Source organism: Mesoplodon mirus (assembly GCF_964341445.2).
Source record: "Mesoplodon mirus genome assembly, chromosome: 2".
Classification (NCBI taxonomy): Eukaryota; Metazoa; Chordata; class Mammalia; order Artiodactyla; family Ziphiidae; genus Mesoplodon; species Mesoplodon mirus.
This window is the reverse complement of record NC_138977.1, coordinates 159,789,742-159,805,627: the sequence shown is the minus strand read 5'-3', so window position 1 is coordinate 159,805,627 and position 15,886 is coordinate 159,789,742. Positions and strand designations below refer to the sequence as shown.

The 15,886-nt window shown below is 50.4% G+C and overlaps 1 protein-coding gene across 1 annotated transcript in view; it reads right to left on the bottom strand.

The window, feature by feature from the left end:
• Nucleotides 1-15,886, bottom strand: part of LOC309816156 (uncharacterized protein C4orf50) — a gene marked incomplete at its 3' end in the record, with an annotated part of 50,574 nt that overhangs the window by 23,840 nt on the left and 10,848 nt on the right. Inside the window, exons 6-9 of the mRNA XM_082643362.1 lie at nt 12,697-12,776; nt 8,425-8,604; nt 7,214-7,341; nt 3,245-5,740 (exon numbers count right to left, since the gene is read on the bottom strand). Of these exons, the coding sequence (XP_082499488.1) occupies nt 3,245-5,740; nt 7,214-7,341; nt 8,425-8,604; nt 12,697-12,776 (2,884 nt within the window). The remainder of the gene's footprint in view (nt 1-3,244; nt 5,741-7,213; nt 7,342-8,424; nt 8,605-12,696; nt 12,777-15,886) is intronic.

Sequence of the window (15,886 nt, the reverse complement as noted above, 5' to 3'; positions counted from 1 at the left end):
TAAGAACTAATGGATGGGTTTATTAGAAAACAGGACACAGCAGAACTGAACAGCAGAATGTTTAGTGAACTAAAAGACAGGTCAATAGAAAATTCAAACTGATACACAAAGAGAAAAAAATAGAAGAGTTCCAAAAGATGTGGGATAAAGTGAAAAAACAGTCTAGGTTTTTAGGAGAGGAGAGAAAAATAGAAAAGAACAAAATATTTGAAGAACTAACGGCCAAGAATTTTCCAAATCTGATTAAAGATATGACTCCACAGTTTCAAGAGGCTCAGAAAAACCAAGCGGGATAAACATAAATAACACTTCATGTAAGCACATCATAGTCTAACTGCCAAAACCCAAAGATGAAAAGCAGATCTTTAAAATAGTCTGAGGTAAAATGACACATTTCTTTCAGGGGAAAAAAAGACAAATTATTCCATTTCTGGACAGAAACTGTGGGAGCCAGAAGACAATGAAATGAGATCTTTAAAGTGTCAAAAGAGGGAAACATATCTTCTTATCTAAAATTCTGAATCCAGAGGGAAAAAAATCTTTTAAAAGTGGAGTTGAAAAATTGTTTTCATAAAAAGAAATTTGAGGGAATTCATCACCAGCGAAAAATAACAAAGTTCTTCAGGTGGACGTAAAACAGATCCACACAAGTAGAAGACAGAATGAACAGCACAAGAATGTAGAAAGATATGAATAAACATAAAAGATTATTGAGTGTTTAAAACAACAACAGTAAAAGCACTTTGTAAGGTATATATACATAGAAGTAACATAGTTGACAAAAATAAACAATGAAAAGGATGAAAAGGAATAAATGGAGTAAACTATTAAAAGATTTCTGAACTATTTGAGACATGGTAAAAGTACTAATTTAAAGTAAAATTTAAAAATTAATACCTACATTTTGAAATTTCTAGGGTAACCACTAAAAGAATGACACTAAAATGTATATCAAAATAAGCTAATAGAGAAGAAAATGGAATAATAGAAAATAGTTTACTAATACCAAAAACAAAGGCAGAAAGAAGGAATAAAAGAAAAGAGAACAGAACAGACAAATAGAAGAAACAGCAAGAAGGTAAACATAAAGCCAATTACACAATTATGTATATGAAATGTAAATGGACCAAACACCCCAACTAAAAAGCAGAGGACGTCAAACTGAACTAAGTAAAAAAAAACAAAAAAAAAGCAGCCATATGTTGTTTCTAACAAACATACTTTAAAGATACTGATAGCTCGAAAGCAAAAAGATGGATGGTGTAAAAAAGTTATATACCATGAAAATACTAATGAAAAGAAACTGATGTGGTACTTTAATATCAGACAAAGTCAACTTTAGGGCAAGAAATGTGAGAGATAATGAGAGACATTTCATCATGATAAGAGTCAATTCACCAGGAATACATCATAATCCTATATCTATGCATATCTAATAAATAATTTCAAAACATATGAATTAAAACTAACATAACAAAAAGAAGAAATAAACAAATGCACACTCAGAGTTAGAGATTTCAAAAGCCATCTTGGTAGATGACAAAACGAATAGACCATACATCAGTAATGATATTGAAGATTTGATTAGCATAATTAATCAGCTTGGGCTAATTAATACCCAACAACTGCACAATATTCATTCTTTGCAAGGGCACATAGAATATTTACCAAAATAGACCATAACATGGTCAATGAAAAAAATCTCAACAAATTTCAAGATTAAAATAATATAGTGGGGTTTCCCTGGTGGCGCAGTGGTTGAGAGTCCACCTGCCAATGCAGGGGACATGGGTTCGTGCCCCGGTCCGGGAAGATCCCACATGCCACAGAGCGGCTAGGCCCGTGAGCCATGGCCGCTGAGCCTGCGCGTCCGGAGCCTGTGCTCCGCAGTGGGAGAGGCCACAACAGTGAGAGGCCCGCGTACAGAAAAAAAAAAAAAATAAATAAATAATAAAAAAATAAATAATATAGTGTATGTTTTCTGACAACAATGAAATAAAACTAGACATCAATAGCAAAAATATAACTAAAAATTCTACAGATGCTTGGAAATTCAACAACACACTTCTAAATAACCCATAGGTCAAGGAAGAAATTACAATAGAAATTAGAAGCTAAACTTTGAACTGAACAGACATAAAAAGAACAACTTATCAAAATGTGTGGGTTGTACTTGAAACAGTGCTTAGAGAGAAATGCATAGATTTAAAGGCATAAATCACAAAAGAAGAACAGTTGAAAACCAATGATCCAAACTTTCAACACAAGAAGCCAGAAAAAGAACAGCCAATTAAACCAAAAGAAAGTAGAAGAAAGGAAACCATGAAGATATTAGAAGAAACCAATGAAATAAAATACAGATATACAATAAAGAACATCAATAAAACCAAAAAATGATCCTGTGAAATGACTCATAAAATTGGAGAGAAAGAGAGAGAGACAGAGACAGAGAGACAGAGACAGACAGGCAGAGAGATCAGATATGAATATATACAAAAGGACTCAACACTAAATATCCTACAGACACATTCAAGACCACTGGAAAAATAAATTTCATCCTAGCAGTCCTGAATGTCGAGTATTGTCCACAGATGAGGAAAACAACTCAGAGAACTAACGGATGTAGTCAGCACAGAGCTGGGTTTGAACCCTGTTTGACTGAGTTCTAAAGCCCACTGCTCTCTCCTTTCAAGACCCAGTATTCAGTGTGATAGAGGTGTTGGCTAAAGCTATGGTGGTAATCAGATTGCAATATAGAAATGTATCAACTCAACACATTGCACATCTTAAACTTACACAGTGTTAGATATCAATTATATCTCAATATAAATACATAAATACCAAAAAAAAAGACTCAATGTACAGAATTATAACTTGAGGTGCTTGAAAAACTCCTTGGTCTGAAAGTAAAAGCTCTAATATTAAAGTGTAAACACCCACTCCATGTCCCACCAGATACCAATTTGAACAGCCTGAACAGAGGGGCAGACTCGCATTATCTTATCCAGGGTAAGAATAAAGACTCTGGAGCCTGACTGCCCAGGTAGAGTCTGGGCTCAACCCCTCCTAGCTGTGTGACTCTGGGCAAGTTACTTAACTTCTCTGTGCCTACGTTTTCTCATCTGGGAAATGGGGGTGGTGACTGTTCCTCCCTCCTAGGGCTGCTGGAGGACACGGTAGTAAAGGGTGTGGTCAGTGCTATAACTCAGCAAGATGATTAAACAGCCATGCAGAGTCAACCTACCCGGGGGCCACTGCGTGGGGACTTCAGAGCTCGCCCTTGGTCTTCAGAACACCGTGGTCTTTCGTCGTCTTTCTCCAAATGCGCTTCTTTCACTCCTGCCCCATCGGTGTTTCCTTGCAGGGCACTGGATCCTGCGGCATTTCCCCAGACCAGTGATGTAGCAGGAGAATCAGCACCGCACCTGGAATCCTCCAGGCCTAAACAAGGTCCCGTCCACCCTCCAGCCAGACCCATTTCCTGCTCCGAGGGTGGCCCAGGGCCTCCTGCAGTCAGTTGCCCTGAAAGCTGGGTCACCTGCACCCCCCTTTCTACAGTGTTCACCTGGTCCACCGCCATCATGTTTTTTCCCTGGAGATACTCCTCTGTTCTCACCAAAGGTCCCTCATCTGTGCTGCTCCCCCACACGACTTCCCCCTCCAGGACTCGGATCCTTTGTAGAAGGTGTTCGTTCTCCCCCCTGAAGGCCTGGATCATGTCTTCTATTCCCAGCACTATATCCTTTATCAGCTCTTTATAACTGACCCCAAGCTCCGAAATCAGTGCACTGAGCTCCCAGTTTTCCAGGGTGATGCACTCCATCACGCCTTTGGATTTTCGAATGCTCGCAGACATGGCTTTCCGGAGCTGCCCAAGGTGCCCTTTCAATCTCTCGTTTTCCTCTTCGAGCTCAGAAATTTTGCAGTAACTTTTCCTGTTACAGTCTTCAAGGTCGGAAATGACCTGCACGTACTGGTCCAGCTCCCTCTTTACGTGAGAGATGTCTCCTAACAGCACGCCGTTATCCTGTTTGAGTGCGGATATTTTTTTCACATTTCTCTCCCTCTCTTTTTCCAGGACACGCAGTTTTCTGTGGCACCGCTCCTGATCTACCTGAAGCTTGGCGTTGTCACGTAAAACTTTGCTTCTCTCCGTCTTCAATCCAGAAATGAGCTGACGAAACCTCGTCCTCGCTCTCTCGAGGGCTCTCGGCTGCTGAGAGAGCTGGTTCCGACCCCACTCAGAGGACCCCTCTGGCGGGCCCGGGCTCAGGTTGACCAAATCCAGCACCGGCCCTGGAAGAACTTCTCCAGTTCCTAGGGCCCCAGTCTCTCCCGGTTTAACGTCTTCATCAGGCTCCTTGGGGTTTGCTTCCTTGGCATAACAAATATCCAAATGCTGGTTTGCCAAAGCCTGCTGAGGATACGCGTCCTCCTGGCAGCTGTGCCATCTCCGAGCAAAGCTCCAGTTTTCTCCTGCCAACGAGGAAGCTTTCTGGCCATGCCTCCCACTCCCAGGCTTCAGGATGGAGAGTTGCTGGAAACAAGCCTCCATCTCCTTTTCAAATTCCTCTATTTTTAACGCAGATCCCTCACAGCCTTTGCTTGGAGCCCGGGGGTGACTGGTAGGTTGGGCCCCCTCGGGCCATAAAGCCAATCCAGGAGACGGTGGCAAATCTCCCTCCTGCAGTAGGAAAAGCATTTCCTTGGCCTCACAATCCTCGGAGCCCGGCTCCTCCCGGACATCCCTGTGGCCTGGGCTGGACCCTTGGAGATGTGACAATTCCTCCTCCTCTTCCTGTCCTTTGTCCTCAGGGCTTCCCTCTGGGAGAAGCAGAGCGTTTCCAGACCACACGTAGTCTTCCTCCTTGCCCGGAACTCTCCTGATGGCTCTGCCCTGCTCTGCAAGGGGCTGAGCTCCTGCCGGCGGTGGCCCGTTGGGGCCGTGGGCCCTGGAGAAGGCGGCTGTGGCGGTCTCTTCCTCCTCTGATGATGAAAGCCCTCCTGCCCCTTCTCCCCCTTCTCCTCCTTCTTGGAGGCTCCAGACATGCCCTCCCCCCCACCCCCTCCTGCTCAGGGATTCAGGACCCTCCGTTGACACTGAGGCTTCCCCCTGAGGAAGGGGCAGTGGAAGCTCCCACCTGGGCCCAGGGCAGCAGGCTGCAGCCGGGGGTTCGGAAGCCCTGTGCTCATTCCGTACACCCTCTGGGGCCCTGACAGCAGCCTCCAGGCTCAGGTTCTCACGGCTTTCCTGACTTGACTGAGCCCTGGCACCTTCCGGTCTCTGCCCTGGGGTTCCTCCTCCCTCCTTGCAAGAGTCTTTTAGGTCCTTGGGGCCTCTCCTGGGAAATCGGTGATTTGAAATGCATGGGGACTCCCGGCAGAGGGAGGCATCGTGGTTCCTTGCCTGGCGACGATCCCGGCTGGGGCGTCCTGCAGCGGAGAAAGCAGGTGGGGGCCTGGCCTCCAGCACCTGTTGGGCTTGCAGTTCTTCTGGGGAATCTTCCAGGAGCAGCCACGGCAGTGGCAGGGGAGCCGAGTCCCCAGCCTGCCCCCAGGGAGGGCGTGTATACGTCTGCACTGGGAGGAAGGACACCTGGGCCAGGGTGGCTGCTAGCTTCTGCTCTGAAATCCAGGCCAGCTCCACCGGGAGGAGTGAGCCGTCCATGTCCTGCCCCGGGGGGAAGCCACAGATGAGAAGGACAGTCTGTTCGTCCAAGCTGGGCTCAGCCAGAGTAAACTAGGGGAGGGAAGAGAAGAGAAGGGGTGAAGCGGCCCCTTCCCCCATAGAGCCTCTCCCCACCTCTCTGAGCTCATCTCCTCACCCAGCCATACAGGTCTTCCTAACACCCCGGGCCTGTTAGCACTCCAGGGCCTCTGCCCCTGCCCCTCCCTCTGCCCCCCGCCCCCCGCCACGGCTCACCCTCTGGCTTCGTTAACATCTCAGCTCAAACGTTACTTCCTCAAAAAGGCCTTGCTGACCACTTCCACCACTGTCTGTCCATTCACCCCCTTTCCCTCGCTCTGTGGCGCCCTCCCCTCACTCACATCATGTAGGATATGTGTGTGTGTATTGTTTAACTCCTCCCATAGCCCTGCACTGTCCAATACGGTAGCCGCACAGGCCACACGGGGCTCTTCCAATTTAAAGCAATTCAGTGAAAGTTAACACTCAGTTCTGCAGTCACACCAGCCACGTTTCAGGCGCTCAGAAGCCACGCGTGGTTCACAGCTCCTACACCGGACCGCACAGGTGCAGAATATTGCCAGCACTGTGGAAGGCTCTAGTGGACAGCACGGTGTAGACTATCTGCCTAGAATAGTCCCGGGCACACAGAAGGTGTTTCATAGATATTTTTGAATATCTTTTTATATTTACTTATTCAATGAGCTTAACCAGAGAGGAGGACTGGCCTGACTTAGAGAACAAACCCAGGCTGGGCTGAGGCCCGGGAGATGAAACTTGGCTTCATCCAGGCTCAGTAGGAGCCCTCGGCTCACATACGACCACGACCCCACTCGCACCTCGCAGCGCTCCCAGCCTCACCACCTTTACCTGGCGGGTCTTCCCACCTGGCCTGCCCTTTCGCTGTCCATCCCTGGTTTCCTGTCTGTCTAACTACTCCCCCAGCTTCTCTGTGAAGCTCTCCCCACCCCAGGGACTGCTCTGGTCTTTTCCCACTTTGGGTGTGACACAGCACACCACGCAGTGGCTCAGAGCAGGAGGTAAATGAATGAAAGTAGGCGAGCAAGGAAGGCCCCCCCTCTTTAGAACCGCAGAACCGCATCAGGGCTGGCTGGAACCAGGTTCCTGACCCATAAGGCAGAGTGTGGTGCAGAGTGTGGGCTATGGAGACGTGAATATCCCAGTCCCCTAGAGGGCTGTGAGGCCTTGGGAAATCATGACTTCCTCCTCTGCAGAACGGGGGGTCATGGCTCCTGCCCCATTGCTGGCGGGGAGGTTTCAATGAGATGAAGTTTGCTACGTGGCAGCTGGGTCTGGGCACACAGCTGGGGCACACAGCCTTCCTGCCCACTCCCCACCCAGGGCTCAAATCTCCCTCTCAATTATTTCCAGAATGTTCTTCCAAACCCCAAGCTTCTTTACCTCCTTCTCCCACCTTCTGCGTGGTGGCCACACTGTGCAGCACACACAGTAGGGCTGATCAGACCCAGCTGGCACCCCAGGCACGTAGAAAGCCTCTGGCCTCACCTGTCCATGGTCAGATCCTGCGAGGTCCCCTGGGAACTTGTACGTGGTCTCCGGGCCTGGGATCAAGACAGCAGTACCTTGTCCAGCCCCGATGCAGTCCCAGGCGCGGGGTCCCTCGGAGGGCTGGCCTGGGAAATGACAGGACCGGAGAGTTAAGAAGACCCTCCTAGGAGCTTTCCCATGATTGCCACCAGCAGTGCCATCTGCTGTTAGGATGAGACAGCACTTCTCATGACTCAGGGCCTTTGAGCCTCCAAAAGTGGCCTGCTGGCCACCACTGCCTGTCAGGTGAGAAACCCAGGCTCAGAGATGGGGAATGACATCCACTAGTGAGCATCAGAATCGGGTCTGGAAGCCACCTCTTCCGACCACAAAGCCCACGACATGTCCCCGGCCCCGCACCCTCATGGTCACACAGGGTCATAATCCCTGGGCCCCAGCCCCTCACGGTCAGCACGTAGACTGAGGAGTTGATGCCCAGGCTTTGCCAGACACGCCCCGCCCCCTTCCCCAAGGACAAACCTGACCTCGTTTGACTTGTCAGCTCTGTTCCCCAGAAAGGGGATGGAGGGGAAAGGTCAGCTTTGCTGGTCAACAGCCCCGCTGGGTATAACTGACCCCCTCATCCTTAAGTTGAATTTCACCTTGGAAAACTGTACATAAACCACAGACGGCCACTGTGGACACCGTGGCTTTGGGGTTCCCTGCGTGCAGTGGCTTTTGCAGCAGGGACCCCGGAAGCTGCACCCGAGACTATTAGCAGAGATATTGGTTCCCATTAGGGACAACTTAGGGATAAGGGGGTCCCAGCAACTCCCAGACTTCACACTTGTCTCACACCTGAGCTGTCACTGGGGCGGGGGAGGGGAATAGAACAGCTCCTGGTCATGACACGGTCTTCTGTGAAGACAAATCCCACTGAAGGGACCCCTGCTGCCTGAGGCTAGCACGTGCGTTGCCTGGTTGGCACCCTTCTGAGGGTTGAGGGAGTGAGCCTAAGTGTCGGGTTGAGCCTAAGTCACAGACCTTGCCGTGGGCATTGTGGACTCTGATCCTACCTTTCCCAGCTGTGTGGCATCAAGCAAGCAATGCTACCTCTCTGAGCCTCAGCTTCCTGACTGTAGAGCAGGGACCGCCACCCTGCTGTGTCATCAGGATGTCGTAAGAGAGCTGGCCCATCAGTGGATGTCCACACGGGGCCCCCCGCGCACCTGCCAAGCCCCTTGGTCCAGGGGCCCTGTCGGGGCCTCGGTTTCCGCAGGCATCCGGAGCCTCCTCCCAGGGCAGGGGCAGCGATTCATCCTGAACACAGCCCAGGGCGTCCTTGAGGAAAAAAACACAAGAAGACAAGACAGCTGTGAGTGTCCCTGGTTGCAAGGGACCCTCCAAGCCTGTCCCTCCCAAGGACCCCTGGAGGGAGTCGCATCCCCTCCCCAGGTGAGGACAGCAGAGGGCAGTGGCCTGGCCATAGGGCCCTGGTCCTGCATTCTCGGTCCTGCCAACCAAACTGTCTCCTGTGAGCACCCAGCGTCCATTTAGCAGACAATGGGGAGTTGTCCATTCAGCCAAGATTTTTCTGGGCCCCTCAAGGTGGCACCAAAGGCTCCAGTCCCCTCTCCTTCTGGTGCGGAAGTTCCCTCTGTATCCACCCGAGGTGGGAGACTGCCCTGGCCTCCGGGCAGTCCTGTCCCTCAACTGTCCACAGGCCCCAAACGCCACAGCCAGGCATCTCCGGGCAGCACCCTCCTCCTCTGGGTCTCACCCCAAAAGGCAAGCTGGGCTGTAGCAAGGAGCTTCCCTAACCCAAAGCCCACCTCTCACCCCACAGAGCACGTTAGAGGCAGCACCTTGACTGCAGCTCCAGCCACCACCCACGAGGGGCCAGGGCACAGGTCTCCTGCAGGTTCCCACTGCCCCGGGTACGTCTAGCCCGGTTCTAAGGGGCGCTGTTTGCTTCCCACCTGCTCCCACACTAGACCTGAGGTCGTTCAGGAAGGAAACTGGCCTTCATTCGGTCCGCACTGTCACTCCAGCCTGGCACACACTAGGTGCTTAATAAAGGTTTGACAGTTGGATGGATAGACAGAACCTGCTGAAAGGCAGACATTCCGGACTCGCCGTGCATTTATTCAGCAAACATTTATTAAGCTCCTACTGTGGGTCAGGTGCTCTTCTAGGGGAGGGGGAAACGGAAATGGACAGGTCATGCCCCATCCCCGTCCCCAGGTCCTCACCTGCTCTCAGCAGACCCCTGCGTTGGCCACTAACTGGGACTCCTGCTTCCCCTCCCGTCCTGCCCGCAGCTGCCAGGGACCCTCTGACCTGCAAGTCCCCCCTCACCTCCCCAACTCAGTCCACGGGATCAGCTCCTGTGCTGCAGTCAGGCACGGGAGGCCGTCCAGGGCTGTCACCGCAGCCCCTGACACTCCTGGTCCTGGCTTCCTCTCACAGTGCCTCCTTGTCCCCCCACCCTGGTTCCTGCTGGCCTCGGCATGTGCGGTTCTTCCTGCCTGCCTGGCGCATCCTCCTGGGAAGGGTACTGGTCGCATGCTGCCTCCTTGCAAAACCCTCCTTCCCCCTGGCTCTCTGCCCCTCCTTTCCACACCCTTTGGCAGCCTAGCAATTGCACTGAAATGGAAACCGGCTCAGGTTGCCCTCCTGTTTCCAACCCTTCCCACTGCCCTGAAAGATAAAACCCCTGCCTGCCCGGCCTCACCACACCCATCTCTGCTCTTTGGATGGACTCTTCTCCCTCCTGCCTTGGGGCCTCGCACCCCTAGTGCCTACTGCCTACACCTCTCCTCCCCACCCTTCTGCCTGGCCCAGCTGCTCCCTTCTGGGCTTAACTTAAAGGCCAGATCCTTAATGAGGCTTCCCTGAGCCTCCCCCAAATGAAGCCCCTCCCTCACTGCAGCATCCCCTCCTCATACCCCAAGTTTGTGACCTTCCAGTTACTGTGTTACAGTTTGTGTCTTGTCCAGCTTTCCTCAGAGACCAGACCCTGGCCACACCTGAGGATCACCCAGAAGCTTTTAACAAGTACCAGAACAGGGCCCCAGCCAAGACCAATGAAAACCAGAGGGGTCTGGGCACAAACCTGCTCTGCATCCAGATGGGCCCGGCCAACCTGCCACAGGTGCCTTCTGCCCACAGACCTTGGGGTACCTCATGGTTTTCTCCACTAGCTTCCCACTTGATCAGAATTAAACACTTTTGTCAAGAACTTAAAATCGCTATTGGAAGGAGGTGGAGATGAGAAAATGGAGAGAGAGAGAAGGCACAAGAGAGAGGAAGAGAGAGAAGGCAAATGAGAAAGGAAAAAAAGAGAGGAAATGGAATGCAAAAAGGGAGACAGAAATTCAAAGACATGAGAGCAAGCAAGAGAGAGAAGCAGAAGGAAGGAGGAGGGAACAGATGAAAGGGAGGCGGAGGGCAGTGTCAAAGGCCACCATCATTTTGCTGTTCATTTCTATTTGGATTTTGCTCCAGTACCCAAGCTGACTTCCATTCAGTTCAACAAATACTTTCTGAGCACCTACTATGTGGCAGGCTTTGTCCTGGGGCTGGGACACAGCCATGGGTAACACACACAGACCCCTGCCTCGAGGAGCTAACATCCAGGGGAGGACTTCCGAGATGATGCTATACCCACTTCATGTCACAAGTGATGAAATCAATACTCAGAGAGGGACAGTGACTTGTCCAAGGTCACAAAGCACACACAGTGGGAGAACAGGACCTGAACTCAGGTCTCCGGACTTGATCCGGGCCTTCTCTCCCCCTTCTTGCCCCCCTCTGCTCAGAGCTGCCAGCCCTCCCTGCTTTTCAACACTCACAGGAGCATTTGCCGGTAACTTTACTTGGCTTTAGTTTTAACGTGTAATTATTTTGAAAGAAGAAAATGAGGAATACAGTGATATCCAAATACAAATATTACAAATGTGTGAGAATATATCCCTCTGGGTTTTTTTTCTGTGCAAAGACATTTAAATTCTTCCAAAAGTCTGTTTCTACAAAATGTTGACTTTCGCTTTGTGCATTTTTCATGTGACGGTATCGAAGGATCATTTCTCCACAACTTCTTCTGTACTGTGGTGTTTTAGGGCTGCCAAAAAATCTCTGACGTAAGGAATGCCTTCACTTACCAAATCAGGTCCCTCTGATTAGACATTTAGGTTGTTTCCAATTTTTACCAACTATAAACAGTATTGAGGTACTTTTAATATATGACAAATATTCTGAATACAGTGGAATCTTGAGGTTTTTCTCATTCGTATTTTTCTTTTTTTAAGTAATGGACCTTTTTTGTAAGACCACGGTCCATCTGTATTTCCTTTTTATGTTATTTGTATGTTTGTGGCTTTTGCCTATGTTTTGTTTTTTGACATTATCGAAACTGTTTTAAAGCCCTTGCTCGCTGCAGGAGTGAGTGACAAATGTGTAACGGCACTTCTGCTCAGGTGCAAGCTTTGAGCAGGAACGGGCTGCCTGGACTCAGGAAACAATGAAGAGATTCTCATACTCGCCAACAGGAGTCGCTCTACTCATATCGCTGGGGCCGAGAAGCTGGCCTGAGCAGCCCGCATTCCTGAGGCCACTGTCACAAGGAGCGGGGTCGCAGCTCTGGGATGACTGCCTGACACTGGCATCATAAGAGAGTGACTTTTAATCTCTTTATACGAGCCTCCTTGTTACCCTCCAGGCCAGGCCACTGCCCCAGGGTGTCCCCTGCTGTAGCGGTCATCATCCAAATTGCCCTTTCTGCTCCTGTGTCTATCTCCCCTACAAACTTTTGAAGAGCAGGATCGCCTCCCCAGCCCCAGTGGCCAGCACGGTGCCTGGAACATACAGGATGCCCAGTGCACGCTTGCTAAAAAGCATTTGGACACATCTGCAGATAGGCTTTGCTTCTCTTGCAAACCAGAGTCCTCTTAAATTTTCTTTCACCTGGGATTCTGACCAGAAACCCCCTCCCCAAACTCCTCCCCGAGTTGGGCGTTTGTCCTCGCAATGGCCATTCCTTTGGGGACCTGGGCTCCAAGCAACTTGTTCTAGAAACTATAAACTGTGTGATCCTGGGCAAGGCATGTGCCTCCTCTGTGGGGTTGGGGACAAAATCACTGATCCCTGCCTGGCTACCTCCCAGTATCAAGGAGATCCTGTTTGGGGAAGTGCTGTGTAAATAGGAATCAAATAAAATATCTTCTCATAACGATTACCCTCACCATGAATCACACCATGACACACATCAGATGTAACCAAGGGGCTGGTTTGGGTTGGAGGCACCCTAATAATTTGTAATGACTTTCAATACGATACACACTTCCCTGGGGCTAGACCTCCCTCTCGTTTCCCAATTTCTATACCTCACTTCCCAGCATTGCCATCTTAGGCTGGTCCCTTCGTCTGGAAGTTTCCATTTCTCATGGGCAATGGAGCAAATATCTTCTTTTGGCCATTTATTCACTGAGTCACTTCCTCACCAAGTATTCCACAGCCTGTGGACAGGGGCTGGGACTTATGGCTGAATCGGACCCAGTTGGTGATGACGATGAAGGCACAGCTACGGGGGCGTGGGCAGCCAGGCCCAGTACAGTGAGAATTAGGGTCACCAGAGGTGGGTCATATCATGAAGGGGGCACCAAGGAGGGAAGGAGCTAACGTAAAATCAGAAAAGTCTTCTTGGAGGAAGAGACATTCTCACCAAATGGAGAGAAAGAAGCAGGGGTTTACCAAGGGGCCATGGGGAGCAGACGGTAGAAGTCTCTAGACACAGGGAAAGTAAGCAGGCTGGAGGAGCCTGGCATATTTAGGGACCTGCAGGACCGCAGGGTGGGAGGAAGGGGTGGGCAGTGAGCCTGGAGGCAGCGGCTAGAGCAGCTGGGGCCTTGAATGCCGAGGTTAGGAAGTGGAGCTGGATCCCAAGGTGATGGAGCTGCTGGGGGCTTATGAAAAGAGATCATTTGGGGGTTACACCGTTATCCAGAGAAGGGTGCTGAAGATCTGCCGCGTGGCTCTTAACCATTCTGGGTCCTGCCCCTTTGGAAATGCACTGTCAGCCTTGGGAAATCGTGCATGCATGCATGCAATGCTCTCAGAACACTGAATGCAATTTCATACATGCACAGCCATGGCCACAGGCCAGACCAAGACCAGAGGGACACCATCTGGCTTTACAGTGTTGTTATCAATAGATTCTAGCATTTTAACTTTAAAATTGCAAGCCATGCTGCCCCATGAGCTGGTGACTGGCTGGCATTTCCCATCTCTCCAGCGCGCTCTCTGGAGGATTTCTTCCTTTCAAGGTGGCCCTTTTCAACTCCAAGGTGCTCAGAGTCGGGATTGTCAGTGCCCTCTGAGAGTAGGACAGTTCGGAAGACTCTGACATACCCTGTGGCCCTGGGTCCATTCCCCATTCCAAACACCAAGATCCCCAACAGTGACCCACAGATCGTCAGGCCCCTTCCCCCTTCCTCTGTTTGCACCCTCTTTCTCCAGGCAGTCTTGTCATCCCGTGCAGGCAGGGGCCTTGTCTTATTTCCCAGCCCTGGTACCAAGCTCAGGCCCGAGTACACGTTGTTGTATGGCACCCGTTAAATGCTGATTTTGGACCCACTGACCACTAGTTACCGGAGGAGCGGAGCATGGCACTCACAGGCTCATCTCAGGGTCAGCCTGCCGGGGTGCAAGTCCTGCCCCACCACTTAATATCTGTGGGACCCTGGGACTCTCGGGCCTTCACTTCCTCATCTGTAAAATGGGGGTAAGATAGTGCCTCCCTTGAAGGTCGTTGAGGGACAAAATGAGTGGACAACAGATGTAGAGCATCAGAGATGGTGTCTAGTGCAAAGACTCCCTCATAAATATAGGAATCGTTTCGGGTGCCCCATGAAGCCGGCGAAGAAGCACATCAAGGAACTAGAACCGACAGTTCTACTGTTTCATGGGGCCTCATAATGGTGCATCCAGGAGGGTACTTGTTATGAGTTAAATTGTGTCCCCCCCACAAACTTCCTAAGTTGACTCTTAACCCCCAGGACCTCAGAACATGACCTGATTTGGAAATAGAGACACAACTGATTAAGTTAAGATGGGGTCATTCGGGTGGGCCCTAATCCAATATGACTGGTGTCCTTATGAAAGGGGGACATTTGAACACAGACATGCATAGAAGGAAGACAATGAGACACAGGGAGAAGACAGCTGCCCACAATCTAAGGAGAGCCGCCCAGAACAGATCTTCATTCACAGGCCTCGGAAGGAACGACCCTGCCGACACCACGATCTCGGGCTTCCAGCCTCCAGGACTATTGTTGAAACCACATAGTTTGTGGTTCTTTGCTAGGGTAGCCCCAGGAAACTCTCATAGTACCTACGTTTCTATTTGCTCAATAAGGATATTGAGGCATAGAAGTAAAACGACTGGCAAGGCTCCCGGGGCTCCTAGAAGGCAGGGCCAGGCTCCAGGCCCACCAGCTGGGGGAACTCGGCCCTGCTTGTCTCCATCTGGGAGAACTGCTAACGTCTGGCTGGAGCAAGAAGCTGGTCACCCTGGTGTCGAGCCCCCTTGGAGAGATCATCAGCGAGGGGATGGGAGCCACTTCCCAGAAGTGAGAGCAAGCCACATAGGAAATGCACAAACCACGATGAAATGGACACCGACGGCCAAAGCAAGCCCTTGCTGATATCACTCTCCCAGCCCGGATGCTCACAGGCTGCCATTTTAGATTGCTAAAAGCCAGGATCAGTGACCGTCCCGTGACACTCTATGCTGAAATGGTAACTGACATTTGTTCCATCTTTAAAGGGCTCTTGCATCCACGCTCCCATGGGCTCTTCACTCTGACACACTCAGAAGACAGCAAGTGCTGCTACCCCTTAACCCAGCAGAATCCACTGCCTCTGTCCACTCCGGGTCCTACCTGCCATATTAGAGCATGAGCATCTCACCCCAGTGTGTATGGCTTCCATGTTTAAGGATCAGCATTTTCTATCCCACGGGCCCCTGCTTCCTCTTCTACTCATCTGATAACAGGCTGGCTTCTCCGGATGCTATAGAGGCAGAACTGGCTGGGGACCACACTTTATGGGAAATTGAGGGAATTTTTGAGAGACTTTTGACTGTGCACAGCAGCATCCAGCAAAGTCTTGAGAGCATGCAGTTCTCCTTGGGCATTGGGTCTTTTAAATGATAAGGCATGAAACATCGAGAAGGTCACAGATGCATGTCAACAAGGGGCTTATAACTGATGGCACACAAGCTGCCAAGCGCAGCCACTGACACTGCCCCAAACTCCGCAAGAACCAACGCTGGCCCCAGCATCTTAAGGTAAGGACAGCATCTTGGAGTCACAGCCTTGATCTGGCCCGTGTCCCCTTGCTGGCCCTAATACTTTGGAGCTGCATGCCTGTGGTCAAGTCACTTAACCTCCTGGGTCTCAGTTTCTCCATCTAGTCAGTGGGATAACAGCACCTGGCTTGCAAGGCTGTACTAAAGATTAAATGAGAGAACACAAAACATACAAAACATTAGGAGGTATCTCTAAAATATTTAGGTATTCACCCTTCTTTAGATAAAAGAAAGAGTAGCAGTGCACGGGAAGGCAGAAAGATTGGGAGAATAAGGATGTAAGCCAACAGCCTAAATTAACATCTTACGTTTAGGAAAATTAC